Below are 26,814 nucleotides of genomic sequence, written 5' to 3'. Positions count from 1 at the left end.
AAGCTGCTAGCGTTCATGGACATATTAATTGTCTATCCGATCACTCGTATCCACCCATCACTTTATTATCATCATTATCAAAGATCTAGTGCTTCTCGCTTTCCTCTCGGACCCTCCCATCCCCCAGCATATAACAGAAATTAGTCCTAGTTTCTTGTTATAACACTCATCACGGCATACAACAGAAGCTGATGCCATGCCTTTTGTCCGGATACTATTGCAGTACACAGCAATAGCTAGTGCCAGTCTTTTCATTCCAATACTGCCACTGTACACAGTAATAACTAATACCGGTCTTTCCATCCAGACACTGTCACGATATACAGCAACAGCCGGCGCCCCCTTCTCTCACAGCCGATGGTTAGGTCATTATAATCAAACAGGACTAGCCCTATCCAAGGCTGGCACAGATGAATCCGCAGACATCAGGAGACAAGTCTTCCGCCAGCTCTCGATCTGACAAGGGTTGCTGTCGAGCTATAATCGGAGGGACCATTGGAATGCTCGAAACAGAGCTTTCTTGCTTCCTGAATGTGAACTATGCCCTCGATCAATAGGTCCTGTCTTTTTATGGCATCTTCTGATCAATCCCACAATACGGAAGGAAAAAAGGAAGCGAAAATGATGACTCTGTTCGACAGGAGTCCATTATACTGTGAACTCACAAATTTTAGACCCATGCCCGAACGTCTTGATGAGGAGGGAATCAACAGAAGATGAAGAGACGCACAGACTATACCCTGACCTTGTGACGATCCTGTGGCTATATGGATAGAAAGTGGCACGCTTCAATGTTGGAATTGACCAGTGCATTTCTCAGAACATAGAAAAAGAAATAGGGTTTTCACTTACAGATACTTGAGAACTTGGAACGATAATGCGGGATACCCGTGAATATTCCTCATGGGGCGAAGAATTATTCGACCTTGAGGTGGAATTTGTATATTCCTTTCTATAATATACAACCTGGATAGTCAGCTTCATTAGCAGGTAATATGAGAGCAACAGGCTGTCCGCCAAATTTACATGGCTCGTTTAGCAAAGATCTATGTAGATTCTTCAATGCCACGGGATCTGCCGGACGTTTGGATACTGCGTCTTTCTTTGTCAATTACCAAATAATCAAGAGCGACAGACAAAAGAAGAATGGGCGGAACAAGACCAAGAAAGGATACCGCTAATTTATTAAGTATCCATCTGAGGGCCGATGCTTGACGATAGAAGCAAGAGGTCCTACTTAGTCTGTTCCCACCTTGAAAGCTGAGATAGTCCAAGTCTATGAAAGACCCATTGAGCTGGTAGAGACACAGAAGTAAAAGACTGAGTCTCAGTAGTCAAGCGAGGAAAAATCCGGAAAACATTGATTGCATGTGATGTGGGTTGGAATTTCGCTTATGTCCAGAAGATTAAACTGAGCGTCAAGTTTTATTGGTAGCATATCACAACAATGAAATCTTTCTGGCCTGAGTCAGAGGCTAGTCACATATAGGATACAGTAACTCAAGTGGTGTAATATTCCATCAATGAGATATTTATTCACGAACATTAATAAAGAAGAATGTGTACACGAACAGGGTTGATACAGTGGTAGAGGATCCAGAGTCAGCTGCGTACAAAGCGTGTTCAGTTCTCAGATTGAATAGTTTTGGAAATGTTGGGCAAAGATTCAAGCCATCACGCACACGTATGATTACAATTTACTAGCCCTTCTACAGCGGTCAGCCAATGCAAATAAGATACAAAGATAGGAAAATACCTTTTGGGAATGGTGGCCCTGAAGGAACTGGGAAATTGCACCAACCATGTCGTCAATCTGATCTTGTCGTCCACTATCGTACACTCCTCCGCCTGTCTGAAGCAGGGCAGCGCGGATGCCTTCTCGTGTCGGCATGTCAGTAAACCACTCGCTTGGCCAAGTTGTTGGCATGTACACGTTGACAGGATCTGAAGACCACCGGTATATAGGATGGGAGCCAAGCGAGGGACCCGCTGTGCGGCCTTGACCGGGTTGGGAATCAGTGAAATGTCTGGGTCGAACTCCTACCTTCGGTAAAATTACTGTTGAGCGGGCAGGTTGTCCAACTGGATGGCGCCCGATCATGTTTTTGTTATTTTCGGGTTTACCGGACTGAGCAAGAGGCACAGCATTCATATCTTGCCGTCGCCGATAGTCTGGTCTTTTGTGGACCGGTCTCAAATCCGTTGCCATGGGTGGTTGATCGATGATGCTAGGAATTGGCATTGGAATAAATGGAGGCACACCCCAAGGGGGATGTTCCGATGGCTGTGCACCGGCAGCTTTTTGTGTAGTCTTGTTGGTGGTCAGGTTTTGTGCCATATTTTGAGGGTAAGAGTGTCCATCGTTAGCCACAGCTTGATCTCGGTACGGTATGTCTTTTGGGCGCTCATGTGAATGGTGCGAGATAGAGGTTTCAGATGGATTCGGTCTTCTCCTTTTGCTGATCAAAGCGGCAGACGAGTCTGAAGAGTCATCCTGCACCGAGTCCACGGTACCTGGCTTGGAGCTTGTGAGCTGTGTGTTGGAATGATTGCACTTCTTGCTGATAGGTATCTCGTCAGCTGTAATGTTGGTGGTCGCTGGGTTGTTCGACGCAGTGGCATCATTCGATTCGACAGCGCTGGACTGGATAGAGTCCGCCAAGCTAGTCGGTTCATGGGTGGTAGATTTGGGGTCGACCATTTGAGTGTCCCTCCTCGTGATATGATCCGCATTCCTTCGCAAGGCCCGTCCTAACTCTGTCAATTGCGGAGCCAGACTTCCTAGATCATGACAGACTTGAGCCAGAATGTCAATCAGAGGAAACAAGGCTTCAGTCGCATTCTCGATTGCTTTCAAGGTCTGTTCTGCATCCTTCTTGGCTAATTCTGTCATTGTCGCAGGAGGCTCGGTTGGGGACGGGATTTCAATTGAAGGTACGGGGATGTCAACGTCGACCGCATTGCTTGGGTTTGATCTTGCAGGACCCGTTGACGACATGGCGGGAGAATCTGGGGTGGTCATAGGTGTGGCGCTTTTATTGACACTCACGGTAAGATGTGAAGGCTTCGGTATGATGAGGACGGTAGAGATATGCGGTAGACTGATATCGAAAGAGAAGATCCTGGACGGAGAAGATGGAGGATGGAGAGGGTGGAGAGGATGGAGAGGATGAGAGGATGGAGAGGATGAAGAGGAGGTAGAGGAGGTAGAGGACGGGCAGGAAGAGAAGAGGCGGAGGGTAGGAAAGCAGCAGTTTAACCCCCATCAGGTGACTATCCATGGAGCCTGCTCGTCTTTCAAGAACCATTCACTCACAATCTCTTTGTCCGCCTTGATTTCTGTTATTTGCCATTGGCAACCCTCCTGATTCCTTCCAAGACATTTCTTCTTCCATTCTCCTGTTTCAAGACTCTTTCTTTTGGCGTTCAGAATTACCATTCTCTCTACAATCTCATAATTATCAGAATACATTATAGATTGAAGCATATCTACCACCATCCACCGTTAAAATTTCGAAATCACGCCAACTCTGCTTCCTTGTCCAAAGCAGAGCACAGCCTCAATACTATGGTAAAAGGTTCAATGCCAAATGCCTCATTTGCAGATAATCTAAGTATTTTCGTTGCTTTGCTGGCGATCAATCTTCTTCGGCAAAAGCTCTCAGTCCTGAGAGAACCCTACGAGGCACAACATCATTGGCCCAGAAACAGGCAGGCCTTCGCCGTACCTACAACGGGTTTGAAGATGAACAGAGGCGAAAGACTCATAGAACAGCTGGATCAATAATATGAGTCACAAATAATACATCCAAGACAACACGGCACTGAAATTCAACCAGAAATGCCAGTTTGTGCGGAAGACAGGGCTATATACTCCCAGCAGCCAGATCTAGTTGAGGCCGGGATTGCCGTTTTGGGTTAGCCGACAGCACCGGCTTCTCGCTCGGTGTGACTAATCAAGAACGCTAAACTTCAAATAGACTTCATCACGTGCCAATATGGCCTTCGCCAATTTCAGAGCTCCTCCAGAAACATCTCTGAACAATTGCGTCGACATACCATCTTTCGCTGCTCGAAGATATCCACGAGCCCTGCATCGCTTTTTAGAACGCTGACCCCACGTGGACCCTGTTTCCCAATCATTCAATCCCTTTTCTGCCCTCAACATCTTAAATGGAGATCATCCGCACGACAGGGCTCCACAATACCAGAGAACCACCGCATCGAATACAACTGGATCAAGGGCGTGGAGACCCTTGAAAAATACCGTCCCGGAGGCTACCATCCCCTCAGGATCGGGGACGTACTGAACAATCGATACCAAGTTGCAGATAAGCTAGGCTTCGGCGGGTACTCGACTGTCTGGTTAGCATTAGACACTCATCTACAGCGCTATGTCGCGGTGAAGGTGACTATCGCGGACTCGGTTCCGCGGGAGACGAACATCCTCAAGACATTATCAGCTCCTCGTTCGTTGTCTCATCATCCAGGATCTGACTCGGTGCCTGTCATCCTAGATGAATTCACCCTGCAAGGACCTAACGGGATACATTCCTGTTACGCGATGACCCCTGCGCAATGCAACCTGAGAGACAAATCCTTTAGTCGGCTTTTCCCTCTCGATGTTGCGAGGACATTTTCGTATAGACTTGCGCAGGCTGTTGCGTATACCCATTCTCGGGGGTATGTTCATGGAGGTTTGTTCTCACCCCACCTCCTTATTCATGACAGACTGATATCCAAAACCGGTTTAGATATCCATTTAAACAACATACTAACCAAACTCCCATCAACCCTGGACACCCTCTCTCTGAATCAATTCTATGAAAAAATACGGTAATCCAGAGACCGTCCCCATCACCCGATACGACGGTGGCCCGTTCCCATCAAACGCCCCATCCAGCGCCGTCATCCCTCTCTTCCTAGGCAAATACGCAGAGGAGTTCACATTAAACGACGCACGCCCGGTCCTAAGCGACTTCGGAGAAGCATTCCCTGCTTCAGAACCTCGTCTTGGCCAAGACTGCCACACGCCGCCTGCGTTTCGGGCTCCAGAGGCGAAGTTTCAACCGCTGACTCCCCTGTCATATCCCTCGGATATCTGGAGTCTAGCGACAGCGATCTGGGAGATCATCGGGATGAAAGCCGTTTTCAGCACTGAGTTCGTACCCGAGGATGAAATCATAGCACAGCAAGTTGATGTCCTCGGATCTATGCCATCCGAGTGGTGGACGCGGTGGGATGGACGAGCTAGATTTTTCGATGATGATGGGTGTCCTACGGACTCTTATGTGAAAAATAAATGGCCGACGCTGGAGGGATCGTTTGAGGAGGGCGTGCAGAAGTGGAGACGGAGACGGGGCCCCGCGATCCAGGAGAGTGAGAAAGCTGCGTTTCTCGATTTAATGCGACGGATGCTGTCGTTCCGGCCGGAGGAGAGACCCACTGCTGAGGAGGTGCTGGAGTCGGAGTGGATGGTGGAATGGGCGGCGCCTGACTGCGAGAGGGGCGGAGATTAATTCTTATAAGAAATTATTGGTTGAGAGGCTCCGGCGCAGGGGATATCACGCATGCAATGCAGTGCAAGGCAACGCAGCGCTGCAATCTAATGAGATAGGTCCCTATCATGTTGCTGGGCGATCTGATACCGCCGCTCCCAACCGTACCAAGGGAACGCTTGTCTGGAGTCGCGCGGGACAAAGCGAGCACTAACATTCCCGACGTATGTCTCCTGGCCTGTGAGCCCATCAAACGTGCACAGAGCGTGGAAAAGGGCGACGATTGCTCTAGAGGAGTCCATGGTCACTGGGAAGATGACTGCTATGGCGTCATGACAGAAATGGTCGTGTGGTCTGGCGGAATCTGAAGGTTATTTCTAAAGTTCTTAAGCTAAGGTCCTAAGAGAGTTTACTGCACAGGCTTTTATAGTTCAAGATTGGCCGATGAGAGCCCTCCACACCCTGCGGTCGTATGTGCTATTGTACCACAGCTGATTACAAAGGATTGTCAAATCATCTTCTTCATTTCAATAGTGAAAATAGTGGAATTGTACCGTGAGTCTAACACGCAAACCTATCAAGCCATGGTGATATCAATCCTCATCGAAAATATCCGTCGCATTGAGAAGAAGAGTCTCGACCAGTCGAACTTGCCAACCAACATCCGCAAGATTATGCGCCCCAACGCCCGTGAGTGTTGGTCTGCCGATATTATTAGAACAGTCCTAACCCTATCTTCGAGGAATCAAGTCAGCACGTACCCAAAAATAAGTGCCAAGTTGGAAGCGGTCATCTGATTCCGCTGCGAGCGATGCTGGACCCTATTCAGGTGCTATAACAAATCAGCAGCGGTAACATAGAAAGAAGCACTGCCAATCTCATACAAGTATCAAAGCTCTCAAGGCGGCGTAATGTGGATCAGAAAGCGCATTTACAATAGCATGCACACTGTCTCGGCGTACAATGTCATCTTCCATCTCTAGACTCACGGTAAGCAGAATGCTCGAATAGAATCACAGAAAGGATACATACTAGCCGCATCGATAAAAGCAGGGTAGTGCTCCAGGGTAAAGAAAGGGGTCGGCAGGTCTCTGAAAAATCGCTTCAATAGACTCGCAGCATTGTGAATGTTATGATAGAAGTTGACTGGTTTCGTTAAGTCGTGTGATGGTCCATCTGATAATGAATATTAGTAAATGCAAATATGCGCATCAAGGCTACCCACGATTTTCGTAGTCCGCAATCATGCGGCGAATGATGTCCGGCTTCTCTGTCTGGCGGTATATACCAGCCAGGTCAAGACCAAATTTCTCAATGGCTGCGATACATTGATGGACGACGTCGGGAACCGGCAGCCGAGTTCTGGAATACAGCTCCTCTATGGTGACTCCGAAAACCCTGTTAGATCTCCCAACGTCCGGCGAGGCATACGACAGGCTAAGAACTGGTGTGTTGTCGGGCATGGACGAGGCGATGTGGCTGGGCAGGGGGTTCTGGAGAATTTGCTCAGTGGATTGGGACTCCTTGTACCGTAATCTGACGAGCAAGTCTTTCAGTTTGAATGACTTTGTCGGCTTTGGCTTTTCGTGTGTAGATTGCATCATATTGGTCTCCGGGGTTTGCCATTCCGGTCGTTCACTCGTGGACGTGATTCCAAATGCCCAAGGGGCCGGGCTTTCTCTAGGGTCTAGAGCTCAGCTCATAGCAAAACGTCATTCTGCGGTCTATGAAATAATGCAGGCAGCCAGTTTCCTTGGCGGTGACTCACTGTACTGGGAGTTTGCCGATTCCCCAGGCGAGATTTCCCGAGTTATTGAACCCTGAAGATCCCTCAGATCCATGATTTCCTTCATTCTCTGAGCAATAAAAGTTTCAGGTTCCCCGTCAACGGTTTGTGCACTCCCATTGCGGTCTTGTGCCGGGGACATTGGAACAGCAATTCGTGGCTCATTCCAAGTTCGATATGGATCAAACGAATTGTCTTGGTTGGCGGTATGTGCCCCACTCTCGTAGAATGCCTCTGCCGTATTATATGGACGATTGGACAGCACTGTTCCCTCATTCATATACTGAGGGTTCTCGGTCCGACCGACGGAATGTTCTCGGGAATTCCCAGCCAAACTATCGACAGATTCATTGGATGCACCTGCGGAGCCCTGACTCTGGGACATTTCATCCCCATCCACATCGGATTGAACGTCGTCGGGACCAGTCATTCCAAGGGGGGATACGAGTGAAGCTGTGTCCCCATCAGATTCGTCGTCGGTGGAACGATGCACTTGCAGTGAAGATGCCATTGAAACCGTGCTCCACCTGATTTTCGGGTTGCTAACAATGGGGTCTTGCTTGTCGGTCGAAGGATCCTCTTGCTCTCCGGGCAAAGGAGCGCTCCTCAACCCGATCTGAAGATCCTCAACCTGCCTAGGGTCGAGGATATTCTGTAGTTCGTGGGTAACCCTGGTGCCCCATGTGCCAATCTCGTTGTCGATAATCTTATTCGACGAGTTACCCTCTGATTCCTGTGTGGCAATCGTATTCCACGTGGCGAGCTCCTCGGTCCCTGCATCTGTTACTGAGGCTGGTCGTATGTTGCGAGCCGATCTAATCGAGCCAGGACGGGATGGTACGGCCTCCTCGAACCACGCATGCTGCAAAGCTACCTCGGCGGTTGTACGTAGAGAAGGGTCAGGGTGCATAAGGGACAAAATGCAGCCTTGACCGCTTTTGCTAACACGAGCTGCGGCCAGTAGATCAGAGGGAAACAAATCGAGATTGCCCATGTATTGGAAAAGCACGCCGAGATTCTTAAACGTCGATTGCTTGGTGAGCATTTGAAAAGCAATTTCTCCAACCGACCAAATGTCGGGCGCATACGGGCTACCACGCGTTATGAAGCCGTGCAGCTCGGGCGCTATATAGCCTAGTGTCCCTTTCAGCGTTGATGATAGTCCAATTTCATCTTCAATTCGTTTGCTGATGCCAAAGTCCGCGATCTTGACCCACCACTCATCTGGGGGACACGACTTAAGAAGAATATTCTATTGAACCGCCATTAGCCCAGTTTAGCTGCTGTTTGCGGCGGCTTACCCTAGGCTTCATGTCACGGTGAGCGAACTCATTGTCATGCATCAAAAAGAGACCATCCAGGATTTGAAATGTGATCTCCTTCGCCTCGTGCTCTGGTAGCGGGGGCTTATGGTGCAGATATGTATGCAGATCGCCCAGCTCGAGGTATTCCATCGCGATGTATAAGTGTTCCGGACTTTCATACCAACCGAACGATTTCACAAAAGCACGCTCGTACTGTACACCTCAGCATAAGTCCGGAAGCAGTAACAAGATGTAACAAACCTTCCAATGCGAAAACTTGGCTATCGCCTCCAACTCGCGATTATAATTCAGCAGCGTAGACTTTCGCCGCACCTCCATCTGCTTAATGGCTCGAAGTCCATTGTCCCGTTTTGCTCCCTTTGTACACTTTTCCAGCCATACACTGCCAAAGCTCCCACCGCCGATCTTTTCATGTCGCGTCCAATGTTCCAATCGGGGGACGAGTCGACGTCGCGATTTATAATCTGGTTCATGGTATGTATGCACGGTCTCAACGCTGCTATCAGGCAGAAAGTGGGTTTCAAGTTTCGAATCGCGAACCAAATCGGGGATCCGAGGGGACTGAATTTGTGGTGAACTGCTCGTTTGTTCAGGGCGAGGGCTAAATAGCGGGGAAGAAACGCCAGGGGTGTGCGACGCATCCGAATCGTTACTAGAACCGTTACCGCGCGCCCTTCCCAGCCCGTCTGCCATGGTTGAACGGAGGGCACCCTATCAGTCCTTCGAGGATCTAGGTTTTGATTCGTAACGTCAGCCTTTCCGCGTAGGGAGATGCGGTCTTGCGACTAGTACCAGGAGAGACGGCGCAACCACCATGAGCCCGGATCCCACTTCATGAGGTTATGGTGACCCGTGTATTACTGCTCGAAGATATTGGCCCCAATTCAGCCACGTAGTGTTTCTCAAGGTCCGTACGCTTGATTGATCGTGATAGCGAGAAGAAAGGGGCTGTGATCATGGATGGCGAGGCTGTGTCGAAATCCCGAAAGTGCGACAGCGGCCCCTCCAGCCTAGCGCCTGACGCCTCGTGTCCCATTGGTTGGCTTTTCAGCCGCACCGTCACGAGGGTGTGAAAATAGCAGGATGAAGATCCATAAATAGTCTAAGCCAGTCGAGCTGTGTTCGAAGAGTGGCTGCGACTTGAATACAATGGCCGACCCGATTTCCATCATATCGGTAGTGGATCTCTGCTTCAAGTAAGTTCGTCGGGCCCGCACACCATCCTAGCTCGTCCATGGAATGCCGTCGCTAAGCCATCAGATATGGAGCATTATTGGTTGAAAGGTGTTCTGCTTTCGCCCATGCAGAGTCCGAACTTCTAGAGCGCTCGGTCCGAGTCAAAAATTATTGGATCCGGGCCGAGACTCAGTTGAAGTTGGTTCGAAGTATTGCACACACACTGGATGATGAACATCAGGCAGTACAACAAGAGACGCTAGAGCTGCTGGCAAGCAAACTCAAAATTACGGTCAATAGCATCCAGTCTGTCACCAAGGCCACGGATGTGAATGGTGGGTCGGTCCGACAAGTCCAGCGCTGGAAGTATGCACTTCTCCGGCAGAAGATCGACGGTGCCATCCAAGACCTGGAGCTGTGGCAGAAGATGTTCGACCCTTCTTGGTATTTAATCATGAAAGCCGCGACATCCCAGATAGATGCCGACTTGCACGCATTCAAGCATGCAGTTCCCGCTGAGAATCGTGCTCCAATAACGTCTGCCCAGTCTCTCAGGACGGCGTTAGATGCCACTTCTACCAGCAACCTTCGTATCTTTCTTCGGGAAGATGGGATCAGTTCACTTCAATTGACCGATCTCCCTTTATGTTCCGCACAGTGGGCCCAAAGGGAAGATCCGTCCAAAGCACTCATCCTCGAGCGTTTCCAACCATCTGCCGGCGTGAACATCAGGCAACTGGAGAAGGACGCTCGAGATCTGGCAAGAAAGCTCGCTCACTCCAGTCCCACTGAATTTGGTCTTCTGAACTGCAAGGGCGTGGTCAAGCATTCCGGCGATGACCCAGCCTCACGTGATCCTACTGCGTTCACATTCATTTTCAGAATACCCACTGGCTACTCACGTCCCCGCAGCCTGCGCAGTTGCCTCACAGAGATGCAAGGAACGGACTCCCTCTCCGACCGATTCAGCCTAGCGAATGAACTGGCCAGATCAGTCAGCTACGTGCACACCTTCGGGTTTGTGCACAAGAACATCCGCCCGGAGACAATATTGCTCTTGACGAACGACTCGTCCGTGGGATCCGCATTCCTGATCGGGTTTGACAGTTTCCGTATGGCAGAGGGCAAAACTCTCCGCAAGGGGGACGCAGCATGGGAGAGAAGCCTTTACCAGCACCCAAGCCGAATGGGACTGGTTCCGACCGAGGACTATATCATGCAGCATGACATTTATAGTCTGGGCGTCTGCCTCCTGGAGCTAGGCCTGTGGGAGTCGTTTGTGCAGTATCAGGACAAGACGGCGTCTCTGCCTAATGATGGCTCCAGTCTAAACCCGACACGGCACTCTGTTTTGGGAAACGATCTGCCGCCCGTGCTTTTCAAAGACCATCTGGTTGCACTTGCCCGTGGAGAACTCCGGAGTAAAATGGGAACGAGATATGCGGAAATAGTCGAAACGTGTCTCACATGTCTTGATCCATATAATGTGGATTTTGGCGATGCCGACGAATTTGTGGATGAAGATGGAATTCAAATAGCTGTTCGATATATTGAAAAGGTCTGTCCTTGAGAAGTATTGTCAGCCACACTTCTGCTAAACCATTTTAGGTTACCATGAAACTCAACAATATTTGTGTCTGAGACGTCTGAGCGGATTCCTCGGTCTTCCTGCTGTCCTTATCACTGAAATCAAGAAGGAAAAGTAAAAGAGTGGAGCTCTGGGCGATGGTGAGAAACCAGGGATGAATTCAGCTGGGCAATCTAGAAATGGAAACATCCTTCTTTGGATGAAAGTCCGACAGAAAACATCTCAATCCTGATGACAGGAGTTGAATGAAGGTTGAAGTGCACTTGATGTTCCTTCCATCGACAGAAGAGCAACAAATGGTCGTCACGTGGCTATGTGCACCGCCGACCGCACAAATATATATTACCACCATGGATTGAAAATGGGGATTTAATGTTCTCGTTTATACTTTTCATTAATACGGCCTGAATACTGAACTTTCATTAAACGAAAATTATACGGGAGAAAATAGTTTTACATAAATCTAGTGAAATCAAAATCTGAAACCCAACCGGAAAGATAGAATTCCGCTCGTTCCAATCCATAACGATACCAGGTAAAACCACAAGACCTACGGCACTTCTACTAGAAGAAAAAGTTTGAAAGAAGGTAAAATAATATGAACTCATAATCTGTAGCAGATGCCATGCATATATACAATGTTCTACATATAAACAATCCCAACCCCAACTCCATCCGATGTGTATCCCCCAAACAAAAACATAAAGAGCATAACACATGCGATAATCTTTCCCTTTTCACTTAAACGTTCTCGGCATGGTAGGACTGAGACTCCTTGCGAGCGTACTTCTCGTCGCTGTGACCGTCGCTTCCGAGAGAGGGCATCTGGAACTTGGTGCTCTTCCAGGGCGCGACCTTGTTGACGTACATCCAGTCGATTTCCTCGAGGGTGCGGCCCTGGGTCTCAATGACGAAGAAGTAGACGACACCGATGGCGAAGAAGAGACACCCGGCGAAGACGTAGCCGTAGGCGAAATCGATCTTCTTGGTGATGAAGGGGGTGAAGAATCCGATGAGGAAGTTCCACAGCCAGTTGGCGGCAGTGGCCAGGGCCATGCCCTTGGCACGGTACTTCGAGGGGAAGAGCTCGGCGGCCAAAGACCAGATCTGGGGACCCCAGGACACGGCGTACGTGGTGATGAACAGGCAGGCCAGGACGATCATACCCTTTCCGGCGCCGGGGGTGTTGGTGGGGGTCTCGACGTCAAGGGCAAAGTGACCCACGGAGGCAAAGGCCATGAAAAAGATGAACATCAGGATGGCACCGGTGATGAGGGACTTGCGACGGCCAAAGTTCTCGATGATCCAGAGGCCTCCGAAGGTGGTTCCGAAGTTAACGGCTCCCAGGATGACCTGGGTGATGAAGCTGTTGGAAATACCGGCACCCTCGAAAATGGTAGTACCCTGAGACGACCATTAGTATGAGACACATGATACCGAGTAATCAGAATAACTTACGTAGTAGAAGAAGTAGTTGGCACCGGTAAGCTGCTGCAGGGACTGGAGCACCATTCCAAGCACGATGCGGTAGAACATGCGGGGAGCGGTGATGAACTCGTGCCAGACCTGCTCCTGGGACTCGGCATCCAGCTGCTGCTGGACCTCCTCCAACTCCTGGTAGATGAGACGGTGGTTCTCGGGGATACCGTACATCTTGGCCATGGTGGCACGGGCGTTGTCGACACGGCCGTGACGGTAGTCAAAACGAGGACTCTCGGGGAAGAACATCATGCCACCACCGAGGACAAGAGCGAACAGGAAGGTGAGACCCAGGGTGATACGCCATTGGGCGGTGCCCTCGAGGGTGTTGGTTCCCAGGTTAATGCAGTAGGACAGGAAGATACCCAGGGTGACGAAAAGCTGGTAAGAACAGATCATGGCACCACGGATCTGACGAGGAGCACTCTCTCCCTGGTACATGGGGACGATCAGAGAGCAGCCACCAACACCCAGACCGGTAACCCAACGACCCATGGCCATCTGGACCCAGTTTCCGGAAGGCGAGGCGATCTGGACGATCAGACCAACGTTGAGGATGAGACACCAGAAGGTAATCGACCACTTTCGGCCAAACTTATCGGCAATCGGGGCACCGCAGAGCGCACCGATCAAGGTACCAATCGACAGAAGACTGACAATCAAACCAGAACGGACCGTGCTGAGTTCATAGTCGCCATCACTATTCTGGGCACCATAGCGCTGCAGATAGTTGGACATTTCCTGGAAACCAGAGATCTGACCCGTGTCATAACCGAAGAGGAGACCACCCATGGAAACGAAGGCTCCCATGACAAAGGCGCGTAGAGTGACCTTAGGAACGGGGGTGTCTACGCCAACCTGGGAAGGCTTGTTTATCGCGATAGACTCTTGGCTGGAGTGCTGAGGGTGGGGAGCGACAGCAGGGCTGATCGACTCCCCATGATGGGCAGAAGTTTCAATGCCCATCTTGAGGCAGGATTATGAGACGGAGGAAGGAAGTCGTGAGATCGAGGGATCGGGTCGGAGGTTTATTTCACAGCTAAACAATAATTGACGCGAGTTGTATGCAAGGAAGGGAACACGAATCCCAATAGAAGAAGCAAGGATTCACCAACCACGGGGTATCTGATAGGGAGTGGATGGCTGGGCAATACAACTGGATGTCAAACAGAAAAGAGAAAATCCAGATCCGGGGGGTGTCCCCTTTTTATGTTACATTTGCAGCCCCTACGAGAAAAATGGAGATGAAAAAAAAAAAAAGAAAAAAGAAAAAACCACTCCGTAATAGTAACCCGACCTGAGGAGAAAAAGCCCACCCCATGAGGTGGAGAAAGCCGAGTGCAGAGCCAGTGTCGAGCCGACAGGCACGGGGAAAGACCAGACATTGCCCACATCTTCTCCGTCGGCGTGTGCCACAGCGAATCCGGACGACGGAGAGGGGCCGGCCGAAACCGACGAGAAGGGCCAGTCAGGAGGGCCGGAATGCTGGGGGAACGGCCGGGTTGACCAGAGAAAAGGAGGGACTCCGTCGCAGTTCGGGATCCACGGCAGGCTCGGAGAGGCTCCTGGTTCGTCACGGTGGCCAACACCGTCGGGACGTGGTCTGGAAACTAGACGAGATGAAGGGGATCAGCGCCACAGGCTGCGATGTCTGATTGAGCGGGATGCCCACGGTCAGTTGTGGTTCAGCGAATCGCCATGCATCGATGTCATTGGCATCTACATCGGCCGGCGGGATCACCGCAGATATTTGGGAGACGCAGAATCGGCTCCGAAACCGACGAGGCAGATGAAGCCGTGGGCGAACGTAGCCACATTCCTGGGCGCAAGCGTCGGCATGCCTAGGCTGAAGCCGACTTGGCTGCGAGCGGCGAGATGAAAGGAGAAGGAAAGGCGAGAGTGAAGGAATGGAGGGTCACGAGATTAGTGGAGGACTAGGCCCAAAGAGGCTAGGGCCCACCCACAACTCCAGAGTTTCGGCAAGTCGCCTGGAGGCCAGCCCGACCGCCCGGAAGGACACGGAGAAGACGCAGGGCTCAACTCTGGAGCGCCTGGAGAAGCCCTCGTCTTTTCCCCTTCTGTTGACCGGTGAAGCCCAATTCTCCCCATCAACGCCCTCAAAAAGGAGGGGAAATGCGGAGTGAATCGCCACTAACAACGTGCCATGACATCGCATTGCCGCCCGGGGTTTTGATATTCAGGTTTGCACCCAAAACCAGTAAGCTGTCGGTCATTATATCATAGCTCCATCGACACAATTCCTCACCTACCAGCCTATCCCGATTTTCTCTCGCAGTCGGTCCAGCTAGTAAAACTACTACTTGCCGACCGAAAAGCCACAGAAAGTCGGCCCCGAAACCCGGCAAAGCGAGCTGAACGCGCTCATTTCCCATGACTAAATTGCGCTGGAACCAGAAGGCAAGCCGACCGAGCCGATTCTCGTCAGTGGCGTTGGGTCCGCCGGCGTGGTTGGTTCTAGAATCACCCACCGTCATCCAAGCTTTGTGGATGCCTTGGCCTTGGGATCATACACATTACTCGTACAGTAGTCCTTCGGGTTTCCAATCCATGCGCATATCGATATCAGTTGGTACTGTAGATTCTTTTTGACTTGATTATTTTTAATTATTTAATTGATTTTGTATTCATACCTACTACTGAAAACGACCCTACGCAGCGGCAAATCAGGACCGGCGTGACCGAATCCGGAAGAACGCTCAGCCTCTAGGGCTAGGGCTGGCACCTGATCGCTTACAGTCCGGAGACGCGCCATGACGTCGTCTCCATAGCCTCCCCTCAATCTGGAGACGGAGACCTTCCGAAGTCTGGGATTTTACCCCGTGGAACTTGCCCGGAAAGACAGATGTCAGCCCGGACTATTCATCTTCCCTTCCCCGTGCCTTCGAGAACCGCCTTTCCGCGCCACACGCACTGCCCGGCTCGCTACCTCGCTACCGTGTGTTTACGGCGTATGTTCCTTGACTGTTGATTCCACGTGTTCCGTGGTTGGGATCCATTTGAACTGGTGTAGTCTAATTGCCACCGCGATCGTAGTCAATGCTTTGATGCCATCAGTACGCCGGTTCGTTGCTCGGGCGAGATGGTTCGTTGCGCCTTTCGATATATATTTCCGAGTCCGTGTTTACTCCGCCATCCGTGCCAGCTGCCGGCCACTCCGGGGAATCGACAAGGATCATACCAAGTATTGTTCGAACGCTTGTGGCGTTAAGCCGGCTGCGAGTAATTTTAAGGTTCTATACCGGAGCAATGAACGAGTGGCATGATTAATGTGGTCATCAGGACTCCTGTCACACGGCCGAAGAGACCTGATGGCAAGAATTCCTCCGAACCGGCTTCTACTTGGAAGCGACCGCAACGTCCTACTCCGTAGTACGGAGAATGTTCCAAAACCTATGTCATCGATGTCAGATCCAGTCCGCCCTCCGAGACGCAAACAATGACATTCATTCCTCGGAATTACCGGGGCACCTCCTCGGAGCCATGACGTCGATTTTGCCAACGTGGATGCCGATCAAGTTTCACCAATTTCCCGCAAACCAATCATCCGTTTTAAGTTTCCAACTGCAGTTTCATGCAGCTAATTCATAGCGGTGCAGCTAGCTGAGAACCGTTGAAGTTAGTCGACTTACGGCGGTGTTCATGTATTGAAGAGGCAATCCGACCGCCAGATTGCCAATCATTACTCCGTCTGAAAACTAGGGATTTCGTCTACGGAGTAAAATGGGGAAAGCATCGCGGGGTTTTCAATGTTTCAAACACCCGCGATTAGCAGTTTATTCTCCGTGGGTCAGCATCTTGCTGTTGAATCTGAGGTGCAATCTGCCAAGCATTCGCCGTTTGCTTACCCCTCCATGGCATTTGATCGACAGCGTGGAGGAACCCTTTCTCAGCTTTGCACCCATGCCACTAGTTGAATTCGTTCAATATATTGAATTGATCATCATCAGTAGCCTACCCCTACATTCTATACGTCAATAGGGTCTTGGTATCCGCGTCAGGGTCTTTGTATTTTTTATTTTTTTTAATAAAATTTGAATTATCTTGTGACGGACTGTCCATGCCAGTCCTAGCCCCATAACATCGGTCCGCTACAAGTGTAAATTTCCTGCCGCTTATTCCGGGACTACTATTAGGAATATAGACTCTCGCCGGATACCGAGGGCCATCCAGCATGTCACCTGACGACATTCCAACCCTAAGCATTTCCATCACGATATCTGCTTTAGTATCAAGAAAGGAAATTTTGGATACCCAAACGGAAATTCCCACATACATTTCCCTTTCTACTGGGATCCAAAGATGCTAGACACCCATATTCCAATTGCATTCCCTATCTGGCCAATCGATTCTCATGATTCACCACTTGAGTGCATCCATTTGAGTCCCTCGTTTGGTGAATTCAAATTCACCTGGACCGGGTAATTCACCATAGAGCCCACCATATAGCTTCGTCTTCCTGCAGCTTCCTAGATCCTGATTCTTCTCTCCTCCACATCTCTCCTGAGGATCGAACCTCTTCTGGATCCATCCCCTTGGTCAAGATTACGTCTTTCTTATGTATCTCATCCACTTATGGCCTGGTTGCCTCATGGCTTGCCTCTAGATACAGCTCTTGGCTGGTTGACGGACCCGAGAGACTTATCCCCTGGTAGTGTGTGTCTACTTGTCTGACCGTCATTTGGCCAAGCCCACTATCACTGCTACTGTTCTCATTTCAACAAATAGCCGAACCTCAGCATATCTTGTTCCGAACTACAGAAATAGGGGGTCGCAAAGACCAACATACAGTGAGTAAATTGACAGAAGAAAATCCCAAAATACCCCTGACCACAGCTTTTGAGCTTGCCTGAATCAGGCCAACTTCGCGCGTATGGGACTTGATGGCTAACACGCTGCAGATCTGGATAACTCGCAGAATAAGAGCACAAATGCGAACAGAGATGTATGGCTATTCTCCAACATGGCCAGTCAAAATCCCTGTCCGGCAGCGGTGCTTCTGCTTCTTCGCGGCCTTCGCCAGTTCACCAAGGACATTTGGACCCTAGTTGCATGGTAAAACTAGCCGGATGCTGTTGGAAAAAGCCAACGGATAGTGGCTATAACCTCCTGATGCAGAGCGAGGCCCTGGCAGAATCTCCCAATGTCGATCTTGAGCAAGAGTGTGGGAGCTGTTCACGAGCTCAAGACATACACATCTTCCTTCTGGTTTGATCTTGGTGATGTACGGAATGGAGATCGAAGGCCGTCATCTCCATTTTCAGATGGTCATTGCAAGAAACGTCCGTTTAAGGACCGAGTATGACATGAGTGACAATGAAAGCAGCCGAAAGACTACGGAAGAAGCAGCAACCGCTCAGTGTAGCGAACCTTGCTCAATAGACACGATACGAACTCCATGAATATCACCCAATCGGGACATACATGCCTGACGGGGATCCGTGGCAAGCCAGAACAGTATCCACGGGTTTGAACATGTTTCAGAACCAAGCGATTGGTCCCTCCTGGGCATCTGGCCGAAGGCAGACCGTTCATTTCGCCTCTATAGAGACTGCACCATGTTGCTTTGTGGTGACCCTGGTCTCACAAGGACGAGAAAAGGGATTTTGTACCTGTGATGAAGGAGACATTCTTCCGGGGAGGCAGACCCCGCATGTTTCCGAACCTGCGGCTCGACAAGGGCAGCCAGAATGCGGAGGTCTCGAGAGGTTTAAGCCCTCTCCCTCTAAGTTCTGCGCCGGCTACCCTGTTCCATCCCTCTGAGGATGGTCGTCCCGTTGTCCCTCCTGATGGGGAGCCAGAACGTTTCAATAAACCCCCCCTCCCCTGCCGTTAGAGGGCAATGCCCCTTGCTCCGAGCATGGTGACCAGGGGGGCATGCTTGACGTCAATGACGTGCTCGGTAACTTGGACGAGGAGTCCCACCGAGCTGGCCAGCGCCTGTTCTCTCGCAATGTCTCGGCCTCCTCTAGAGATCGAAACCATATCACACTGCCGCCTTGTTCTATCTCGGAGCCCCCCGAAGCCGCGCCAGCCTCAGCCTGGTGTCTTCAATACACGAAGGCACTGGGGTCAAAACCTCAGGTGATTTGCGTTCGATCGTGCGTTCTCAAGACGTGCGAGCGCTGCGCGGCTGGCAAGCATTCTTAAAAGTCGATCCCCATTCCCCTGCGGGAGGAGGCTTCCAAGGTGTGGGCCGCCCGTGGAAGCGAGGACAAGGAGACCCGGAAGACTGGTTGGCTGAGATTGTAGAGGCTTCCCCCAAGTGGACAGTCGACGCTCCGATTCATGCCATCCGAATGAATGAAGTCAAAGTCGGCCTTATCAACCAGGTCAGCGAGGATACCGTCCAGGTCGATCCTTTGAGCAAGCCTCTGATCCAGAGCATAATGATACCGGCCGACAAAGACTCTCTGACTACTGGAGGAGGGAAATTTCGACAGAATATGTCGGGAATGCTAACTACAATTACCGCAAAGTACCGGATATAGCCTGCTTTGACCAGGCGGGAAGCCTACGGTTTGTGGGGGAGATCAAGACACCCTGGGTGCATGCACATAGCCTTCAAGCGGCCCTGAAAGATGAAGACATAGAAATACCTATGATCTCTGGAAGGGCGCAAAGCCAAAGCACCGTCCCGCGCTACAAGATGCTCTCCGGCGCTGTCGCAACCGCCTCCGGGAGGAACACCGCGACTTCTCATCAGACAGACGCCAGACGCAGGCCGTAAGATGACACTCGATCCGTCGCCCGCCCACGTCTCTGCTGCCGCGTCGACCCCAGTCACCCCCGCTCGATCAATCGTTGGTTCCTGGGCAGAGTCACCCGGCTTGTATGTTACAATTCTGCTATAATATCGCACCATAGCTAATATACTAGCCGGGGGCGGTAGAAAACACCTGGGATTTCATGCTCCGTCGCCCTGGGGAAATAGGGATCCACAAAAATCCAAAATACACCCAGGCATCGGGCTTATCTCGAAATAACAGCCTTTCTTTACAAAATGGCAACGTGGACGCTCGTTACCGTGAGCCTCCGGTTATATATGAACATGATTCACAGACCTGTCGAAGAAATCGGTTCCGGCGCTCATCCCACTCGACAGAATCCCTCAGACCCTTGCTGCGATCAAAGAGGTGACAATAGATTGTCATTATGGCGTCCCGGCGAAGTCACTAGCGGCATACCTTGGCCTACACAGACGGCTGGGAATGAATTAATGCCCCCCCCCATCAAAAGCACAAGTCCAGTGGCAGACAGATGATCGAAAACCGATCTTTTTCACTCTATCAAAGCTGGCGGCCTTGCCTCTAAAGGCGAAGAAGCAGATACCCTGGAGGTCCTTCGAACTGGGAAAGTCGGCACCTCACGAACATCCTCCCATCAGACGAGCTAGTGCAGAAATCACAGGAAGATTTTCATACCGACTACCGATCCGGCCTTCAAATGAACGTCTTGTTAGAGGCTGCCAATAAAATACGGACATTGTCCTCTTCGAGAGTCCCAGTCGACAGAATCCTTATCCAGTGTCGAAAGCCATTGCAATGCCGTCCTACGAGAGTGACACGGTCGTCTGTTTAATTGGAACAGGTTGAAAATCCTGAGCCAGTCGAACCATTTCATTACCCAGATAAGGTACTACGCTCGATCGTCGGTGGCAGATACCAAGACATGTATCGCCAGTATTATCAATCCTCATTATATCACTGCACGCGGAGACGTCTGGAAGATAACACAGAAGGTATTCGAAACCGACCGTGACACTGAAGGGCGCTTCATGACCACGAACAATGAAACGCAAGCCGTGTGTGGCTCGTCCAGACAGCGGATCGTTTCACAGGACATACCTAGCATACCATTACGCGGACAGGATCAGCACTTCGAAACCCGAGCAAAGAGACATGACCTTCAAAAATGACGGGGGACCTCCAGGAGAAAGGACTCCAGGAGAAAGCCGCGCACAGCCAGTTCATAGCCCCCCAACACCAAGACTCACGCCCCTTTCGAGACTAGGAACCTGTGAAGCCAAGTGGCCGGGAGCCTTCCAAGATAAACTTGGGCTCTGGTCTATATGCACTCTCAAAGCCCGAGACTGCATATCATGCGGAGCGGAATCTGATCAACATCCTTCGTCAAACCGAACGTGCCCCGAGAGGTTGAACAATATAAATCGGCGGCGAAGGCCTTGACTATGACATACGAAATTGAAAGCTGATGTCACAGCGGAAGTGGAAAGACAATTCGGAAAAAGCCAAGCCGAGATCAAACCTGAATCATGGGCAAAAGCTCATACCTATACAGAGTCAACCTTCGGGTTTTGTTATGGTGAAACCATTTGTCCGTTGTACAAGTGGATATCGAAGACGTCATTATCCACAGAATCGAGATTACACGCAAAAGTGGTCTGAAATACCCGGTTCTACAATAACTGGTTCTGCAATACCCTGTGCGCTTCGGGTCTGGGTAGCACGACGAGCTATCAATGTGTGGCGATGCCGTCGGCTGCTTATAGCACACTGCGCGCCAGCTAGTCCGGTCGGCTTCACGCTCGGTAATCCTGTACTTCTCTTGGATGATGAGCCGATTGTCATTGAAGATGAAGAAGTTGCAGAAGGACACGTTCCAAGCATTATATCGGACGAAGAAAAAGAGAAGGAGGTGGATGAGGATGGAGTCGTGCTCGTACAGGTGCCACTGCACTCCAATAAGGATGATATGGATCCGCCCTAAACGTGATACCGATATACGATATTGCCAATCATCAAAGGGTAGGAAACTGAACCCCAGTCGGACATGCTATGGAATCACCTCCTTGAATAAAGAGCTTTTTATCGGCATACATCGTCATTCAGTGGGATGGAGCTAGAGGTGGCCACTTCACTCTATCGCCACATGCGCACGGCTGGCCCAAGCGCCATAAGACTCTGAGAACCCTAAAAAGACTACCGAATCCCGATCATATTTGTGGGCAATGCACGCGTTTTCACGGCTTTATCGTCCTTACCGAAAGGAGTGTCTACGGACATTAAGCCCGGAGAAAACGCTCCTGATGAGCGGCTTTCTATTGCAGCTGAAGTATATCCCTTGGAGAAAAGACATCCAGATACAGGAAAGTCCTCACTCTGGTCGCCATAGCCTCAATTCTCATCGTACTAGAAATATGGCGCCGGTTGCTACCCTTAAACCATACCTCAAATCAACTGACACGACTGGAGAGGATATTCTGTTACGAACCTTTACAAGTAAGCAATCTCACGCAAGAAGCAAAGCCATCGTTACCCCATACATGGCCCATGTTATCAGGTACCGGAACCCGCTTTGATGCTCTTTTCCAAGAGCATCCTGGCAGCATCCTGACAGGATTCCGGATAAAGGATTATACATCGCAGAGCGCACTATATTCTACATTCCTCTACAACAGAATGGCTCTTCAAACGGAAATATTCAGACTGGCCCCATATATCCAACATGCTTCTCGGCCGCTCGAGAACCTAGGGAATCAAATGGGACACGCCCGCAACTAATGGACTGCATGAAGTGGGTTCAGCGTGGTATCTTTCGGTCCCGACCACAGAACATTGACCCCATGGATCTAACTGAAGATGCACTGGGGCTCTTTACTCTTATACTATCATATGCCAAAGCATCGACGTACAGAGCTGTGGGCAAGTTCCCGACAGCTTAGCTGTCCATCCTACTTTGTCTAAAATACAGATTCATACCTGACAATACTTCGAAATGGCAAAAGGCACAACGTGGGAATATGACATCGACTTGAATGATGTCCACACGTGACCAGAATTTCCAGGGAAAAGCGTGCTAGAAGTTGAGCAAACCCAATTTCTGCTCTATCGCACAATACCTTCAGAGACTCCACTACCAACCGACGGCGATTCATCGAGATACAAGGGATCAAGCTACCTGCAGCAGGCAAATGGAACATTCAACACATCATCAACAATACCAAGAGAAAGGATATATTTATACTTTTATAGCATTTCGCCTCAGCCAAGGACTATTTCTAATAACCCGATGTCTGACACATTTGCCAGTCTTCATCTCCTCAATCCCACAGGAGCACTTTGTCAACCAAAAAGATTCTCAGCGACCTACAGCACTCAACACCTTCTATCGACTTCATGTTCCCACAGGATATTCTTGTCCCAGATAACGCGTTATTCCTGCAAAGACTCCTACGCAAAGTCTTTAAATGTTCTGCGGAGAAGAAAGTCTTTGAAAGTTCTCTCAGTCCTGGACAGCGAGGCGAAGAGGGGAGCCCCAAGTTAGCAAGACTGTTTTATACATTTAATTTCAGGAAGTGGGCGACGTTCTCCTTTAAAAGACCAAAATGAGTCGACCTACCCCAAAGTCCTTAAAACGTGGGGATCATTGAAGGTCCAATGTTCTATACCGACTGCTACAGTATCCTTGCAAGCTCTGTGAGAGAGGGGCACGGAAATGAGGAGAACCAGGATGTTTATGAACGACAAAATTGAAGAGAAAGCAACGCTCGACAGCAAAAGCAACACAGCAGATTCGTATGAGACGAGACAAAGTATGGGCTAGGCAATAACCCACATATCGCTTGCAAGCCCCAGTCAGGTGGACTTATGTCCTTCCCCCCTTCGCCGGACCGTTGCCATGCTCCCTGTTCCATTCATAGCCCCGCAGCTACAGTGTCACCCCCAGGATCAGCGGGATCCTGCGAGGAGCCTCTGGAGATATGATCTACAGAAAGGGTATAACAAAGATGTGTGCCATACAAGAAGGCTATGTCACAACGGGCCCTCAAAATGGCCAACTGAATACCCCAGTGGTTCCGGATACTAGTTAAAGGGGCAAAAATTCCTAGTCCCTGCCTCAGTACGTTCGGTGCAGCGACGAAAACGGCGTTCAGGGTCGACTTGCTAACAATGTCGGTCAAGAATCGTGGCCTTTGCGGCAGAAGGAATCGATTTGGTCTTTTGTGACTTCAAGAGCACCAGTACTGCGGTATTTCGGACATCGACTACGATAATACGACATGATACACGTGTTCAATACATTAGGATCACCAGTGCGGCGTGGAGTCTTTCTGGCGTTAACTCGATTACCTCAAATATTTCAATGCTTGAACTGACGACATTCGACTGCGAAATGATTACATCAGAACATTGTGCCGGGGCAGCCTTGATTCCTTTCCTAGAAGACGTTAGCCTCTTGCTGCTCAGTGAGATTGATTACGATGCACTACAGTCCCGAAGCTAGCGGAGCGGTTCTGATTCCACCCCTGGATTTGAAAGGATGAACTCACCGTACCTACAGTGGCCAGATGACGAGCCATCCTTTTCAATGCTCACTTGGACTTCGAGAATACACGTTCAGGATTATCGGAGCCTAATCAGAGACGTTCCGCGCCTCATCATGGAGGACCTTATCTTGTGGTCCTCGGCGACCAAAGACTAGAGCACGATGGAAGGTTTGTAGCCAGGCCAACAAGAAGACGAAGATTCTATTGCAAGACGTGGTGGTCACATGGAAGAACACTTTACACGCCGCACACCTCGTGGCCAATCTCGCTTCCTACCTCACTGCCTATCCCGTTACCCATCTCGCACCTATATGGCTACCTAGCTCCCTGTCTATCTCGCCGCCTACCTCGCTGCCTATCCCACTAACAATCTCGCTACCTAGAAGGTTCGGGGAGGGCTGCTGTCGGATGAGAATATACTACTGTCTGGGGAATGTATGCTTGCGCTGAATTCCAACAATGCAAGATCCAATGTCAGAGAGAACAGAGCATACAGTGACCGATAGTGTTAACAGGCGAAACTCCGTTTTAGACCTCAAAGACACTGAGAAAGACCCAGCAGGAAGCATTAGAAATTGTATCTCGAAAACAACATGGGAGATCCAATGATCGCTACCAACTTCGGCAATCCCGCACAGGGCATATCAATTATCCGCGATGCAGAGCCGAAGCGACCAGCACCGCCTACCGAATATCAACATACTTGGGGAATAAATGCCCGCTCCCTCGCCCCGTTAGACCGTGTTGGTGCTGTCCCAGTGACAAGATCAACGAAAAGTCCCCTAGAATGTCTCAAATAAAGTGCGTGAGGCTTGACGCTCGCTTGCACAGAAATATTCTTAGTGATATTTGAAGATAGACTTCCGTATACGGCGTCATTCAACTTACTATGCTAGTGTCACTTTGCGCTGAGTTTAAGTCTGAACGTGGGACAGGTACTCTGATCTAATTAGAAATTCACAGAGAATAGCAGATCTTGGAGCTTTCTGGGACCTCCAAACTTGTCATTCTAATGGACAACCTTACCCCGACGTCCATTTCACTTGAAGAACAGATCTGAATCTTCAAGGCACCCGCTGCTAAGCTGGGTGGTATTCAACAAACCCAGTCATTATGCTGCAGAAGCCATCTGCGAGTCCGTGGATAAATGAGGGGAGCGCATCGAGATTGACCTCAACCAAGTGCGGGTTTATCGTCCGGTCTCCGAGGAAAGGCGTTTAGCGTCCACGGAACACCAATTGCACATAGTGGTCTCGAGAGAGCCGTCGATACCAATACCGCAGAGCCCACGACTGGATAACTCAGCATATAGCTGCCACTATCGACAGTGATAACATCGTTGAGCGATCTGGACCCTAATGCACGATATATCGAAAAGGACGTTGAGGATTCACGCAAAATGTCAACAGATACGAAATACCACAGATCCCATCATCATTTAGGAAACTACAAAGAGACTTCTCGCACCATACAGGAATGCACACCCAAAGTCTACCACCAATGGGGCCAGTTTATCAAGCGACAGGTAGTCGGACTTTGACGCTAATTTCCTCGATGACGAAGACAGACAAGTGCCTTGGTACACTCGAAATGACACTCAACATATCAGAGAATTATCTCTATAGATTGTGTCGTATTCCGAGGATAAGAAGGCATACCAAAGAAAAGTCAGAGGGCCCTAGAAAGTGCAACCGTGGTTTGACCAACAAAGACCTCGACAAGGTCGTTCGAACTAAATATTGACAAACTGATCCTCGAGACTTCGAGAAACTGGAAGTACTCCGCGGTCAAAATCTACTTGAAGTCTAAAACCAAGAGCCAGCTTCCTTAACCAACCGGTATGATGACGGACCATACATACAATAAAGAACACCGCGAAAGAGTGGCACCTGAATGCAAAGCCCTACGACATAGTCACTAGTTGAACTGTTGTCCCTGCTACCAGGGGACATAAATAGCCCTTCTACTTTAGCTATAACGGCGATACAAAAAAAGTAAAAACTCCGATAGGCGACCGAGCTCTCCTGAAAACAGGCGATTGTATTTTTCCTCAGTCAGTTTCTTCTACGACTCCCACGAAGTTATATATTCTCTTCGAAACAGAGCAAAAGTTCAAAATAAAAAGGAACATAGAAACAGGACGCATTTGCCGCAGAGGTCGGTCATGGCCTCGCTTTCTTCCCGCCAACTTGGCAATCTCGATCCCTGAATCTGGCGCAATGGGGCATGAATCGACTGTTCACACCGAATGCACACCTCGAGATACTGTACAAAGTCGCAGTTTACAAACACAAAGTCCAAAGACAACTAAAAAGACTGGTTCCTGCACTACTTTCAAAGCTTTATGGATGGCACAAACAACTTTCAATTACAAATGAGGCAAAGGAAGTTTTATTTGTGAATCACACTGGTTTGAGAAGTGACAGGTCATCGCAGGCGATTACAAGACACTCGATGCGAATTTTATCAGGTAGTTTGTTCATGACACTACCTGAGACCCAGACAATTCTCAAACAAACTCAATTGCTCGAATGAAACAGAGAATGCGAGCTATTACAGACTAGTATTTTGTGTGAGCAAACCATCCACGTCTTGGCCATCGTGAAGCTCGATATGCCGGAGGACATGGTATCGATGAATGGATATCGAATACG

General features: G+C 49.9%; 8 protein-coding genes across 8 annotated transcripts; 4 read left to right on the top strand and 4 right to left on the bottom strand.

Moving 5' to 3' along the window:
* Positions 1-1,439: 1,439 nt before the first annotated feature.
* P170DRAFT_426547 (uncharacterized protein) lies at positions 1,440-3,281 on the bottom strand (the record flags this gene model as incomplete). The annotated part of the gene is made up of 3 exons (XM_024847714.1): positions 1,440-1,475; positions 1,757-3,009; positions 3,050-3,281. The coding sequence occupies 3 exons, from the start codon at positions 3,279-3,281 to the stop codon at positions 1,440-1,442; spliced, it is 1,521 nt and encodes a 506-aa protein (XP_024704976.1).
* A 560-nt stretch (positions 3,282-3,841) lies between these two features.
* Positions 3,842-5,519, top strand: P170DRAFT_465035 (kinase-like protein; the record flags this gene model as incomplete). Its single annotated transcript, XM_024852291.1, has 3 exons — positions 3,842-3,917; positions 3,981-4,697; positions 4,846-5,519. The coding sequence occupies 3 exons, from the start codon at positions 3,842-3,844 to the stop codon at positions 5,517-5,519; spliced, it is 1,467 nt and encodes a 488-aa protein (XP_024704975.1).
* Positions 5,520-6,005: 486 nt separating this feature from the next.
* P170DRAFT_384868 (RhoGAP-domain-containing protein) lies at positions 6,006-6,556 on the bottom strand. Its single transcript, XM_024845695.1, has 3 exons — positions 6,383-6,556; positions 6,260-6,330; positions 6,006-6,200 (listed from the first exon to the last, which is right to left on the bottom strand). Exons 1-3 carry the CDS (start codon positions 6,473-6,475, stop codon positions 6,092-6,094), a joined length of 273 nt encoding a protein of 90 aa, XP_024704974.1. The 5' UTR covers positions 6,476-6,556; the 3' UTR covers positions 6,006-6,091.
* A 571-nt stretch (positions 6,557-7,127) lies between these two features.
* Positions 7,128-9,485, bottom strand: P170DRAFT_191288 (serine/threonine-protein kinase). The gene is made up of 3 exons (XM_024842706.1): positions 8,850-9,485; positions 8,586-8,801; positions 7,128-8,536 (listed from the first exon to the last, which is right to left on the bottom strand). Exons 1-3 carry the CDS (start codon positions 9,300-9,302, stop codon positions 7,223-7,225), a joined length of 1,983 nt encoding a protein of 660 aa, XP_024704973.1. The 5' UTR covers positions 9,303-9,485; the 3' UTR covers positions 7,128-7,222.
* Positions 9,486-9,748: 263 nt separating this feature from the next.
* P170DRAFT_437233 (uncharacterized protein) lies at positions 9,749-11,846 on the top strand. Its single transcript, XM_024849315.1, has 3 exons — positions 9,749-9,805; positions 9,870-11,343; positions 11,394-11,846. Exons 1-3 carry the CDS (start codon positions 9,759-9,761, stop codon positions 11,424-11,426), a joined length of 1,554 nt encoding a protein of 517 aa, XP_024704972.1. The 5' UTR covers positions 9,749-9,758; the 3' UTR covers positions 11,427-11,846.
* A 268-nt stretch (positions 11,847-12,114) lies between these two features.
* Positions 12,115-13,818, bottom strand: P170DRAFT_357127 (sugar porter family MFS transporter; the record flags this gene model as incomplete). Its single annotated transcript, XM_024844197.1, has 2 exons — positions 12,115-12,777; positions 12,832-13,818. 2 exons carry the CDS (start codon positions 13,816-13,818, stop codon positions 12,115-12,117), a joined length of 1,650 nt encoding a protein of 549 aa, XP_024704971.1.
* A 177-nt stretch (positions 13,819-13,995) lies between these two features.
* Positions 13,996-14,850, top strand: P170DRAFT_191229 (uncharacterized protein). The gene is made up of 2 exons (XM_024842705.1): positions 13,996-14,471; positions 14,525-14,850. The coding sequence occupies exons 1-2, from the start codon at positions 14,172-14,174 to the stop codon at positions 14,729-14,731; spliced, it is 507 nt and encodes a 168-aa protein (XP_024704970.1). The 5' UTR covers positions 13,996-14,171; the 3' UTR covers positions 14,732-14,850.
* A 3,163-nt stretch (positions 14,851-18,013) lies between these two features.
* On the top strand, positions 18,014-19,361 carry P170DRAFT_475961 (uncharacterized protein; the record flags this gene model as incomplete). The annotated part of the gene is made up of 2 exons (XM_024853304.1): positions 18,014-18,169; positions 18,843-19,361. 2 exons carry the CDS (start codon positions 18,014-18,016, stop codon positions 19,359-19,361), a joined length of 675 nt encoding a protein of 224 aa, XP_024704969.1.
* Positions 19,362-26,814: the final 7,453 nt, after the last annotated feature.

This window comes from Aspergillus steynii (assembly GCF_002849105.1).
Source record: "Aspergillus steynii IBT 23096 chromosome Unknown P170scaffold_4, whole genome shotgun sequence".
NCBI lineage: Eukaryota > Fungi > Ascomycota > Eurotiomycetes > Eurotiales > Aspergillaceae > Aspergillus > Aspergillus steynii.
The sequence above is the reverse complement of the archived record's forward strand: the minus strand, read 5'-3'. Positions and strand labels throughout refer to the sequence as shown.

Excerpts from the sequence above, each read along its gene's own strand:
- P170DRAFT_384868 (XM_024845695.1), bottom strand. The coding sequence starts at position 6,475 with ATGGAAGATGACATTGTACGCCGAGACAGTGTGCATGCTATTGTAAAT. Across the intron at positions 6,331-6,382 it reads CCTTGAGAGCTTTGATACTT|CACCTGAATAGGGTCCAGCA; the intron begins GTATGAGATTGG and ends GATTTGTTATAG. Across the intron at positions 6,201-6,259 it reads AACTTGGCACTTATTTTTGG|ACCAACACTCACGGGCGTTG; the intron begins GTACGTGCTGAC and ends TAATATCGGCAG.
- P170DRAFT_437233 (XM_024849315.1), top strand. The coding sequence starts at position 9,759 with ATGGCCGACCCGATTTCCATCATATCGGTAGTGGATCTCTGCTTCAA. Across the intron at positions 9,806-9,869 it reads GTAGTGGATCTCTGCTTCAA|ATATGGAGCATTATTGGTTG; the intron begins GTAAGTTCGTCG and ends CTAAGCCATCAG. Across the intron at positions 11,344-11,393 it reads CTGTTCGATATATTGAAAAG|GTTACCATGAAACTCAACAA; the intron begins GTCTGTCCTTGA and ends AAACCATTTTAG.
- P170DRAFT_191229 (XM_024842705.1), top strand. The coding sequence starts at position 14,172 with ATGAGGTGGAGAAAGCCGAGTGCAGAGCCAGTGTCGAGCCGACAGGCA. Across the intron at positions 14,472-14,524 it reads TGGTCTGGAAACTAGACGAG|GGTCAGTTGTGGTTCAGCGA; the intron begins ATGAAGGGGATC and ends CGGGATGCCCAC.
- P170DRAFT_191288 (XM_024842706.1), bottom strand. The coding sequence starts at position 9,302 with ATGGCAGACGGGCTGGGAAGGGCGCGCGGTAACGGTTCTAGTAACGAT. Across the intron at positions 8,802-8,849 it reads CCAAGTTTTCGCATTGGAAG|TACGAGCGTGCTTTTGTGAA; the intron begins GTTTGTTACATC and ends TGAGGTGTACAG. Across the intron at positions 8,537-8,585 it reads ACCGTGACATGAAGCCTAGG|AATATTCTTCTTAAGTCGTG; the intron begins GTAAGCCGCCGC and ends GCGGTTCAATAG.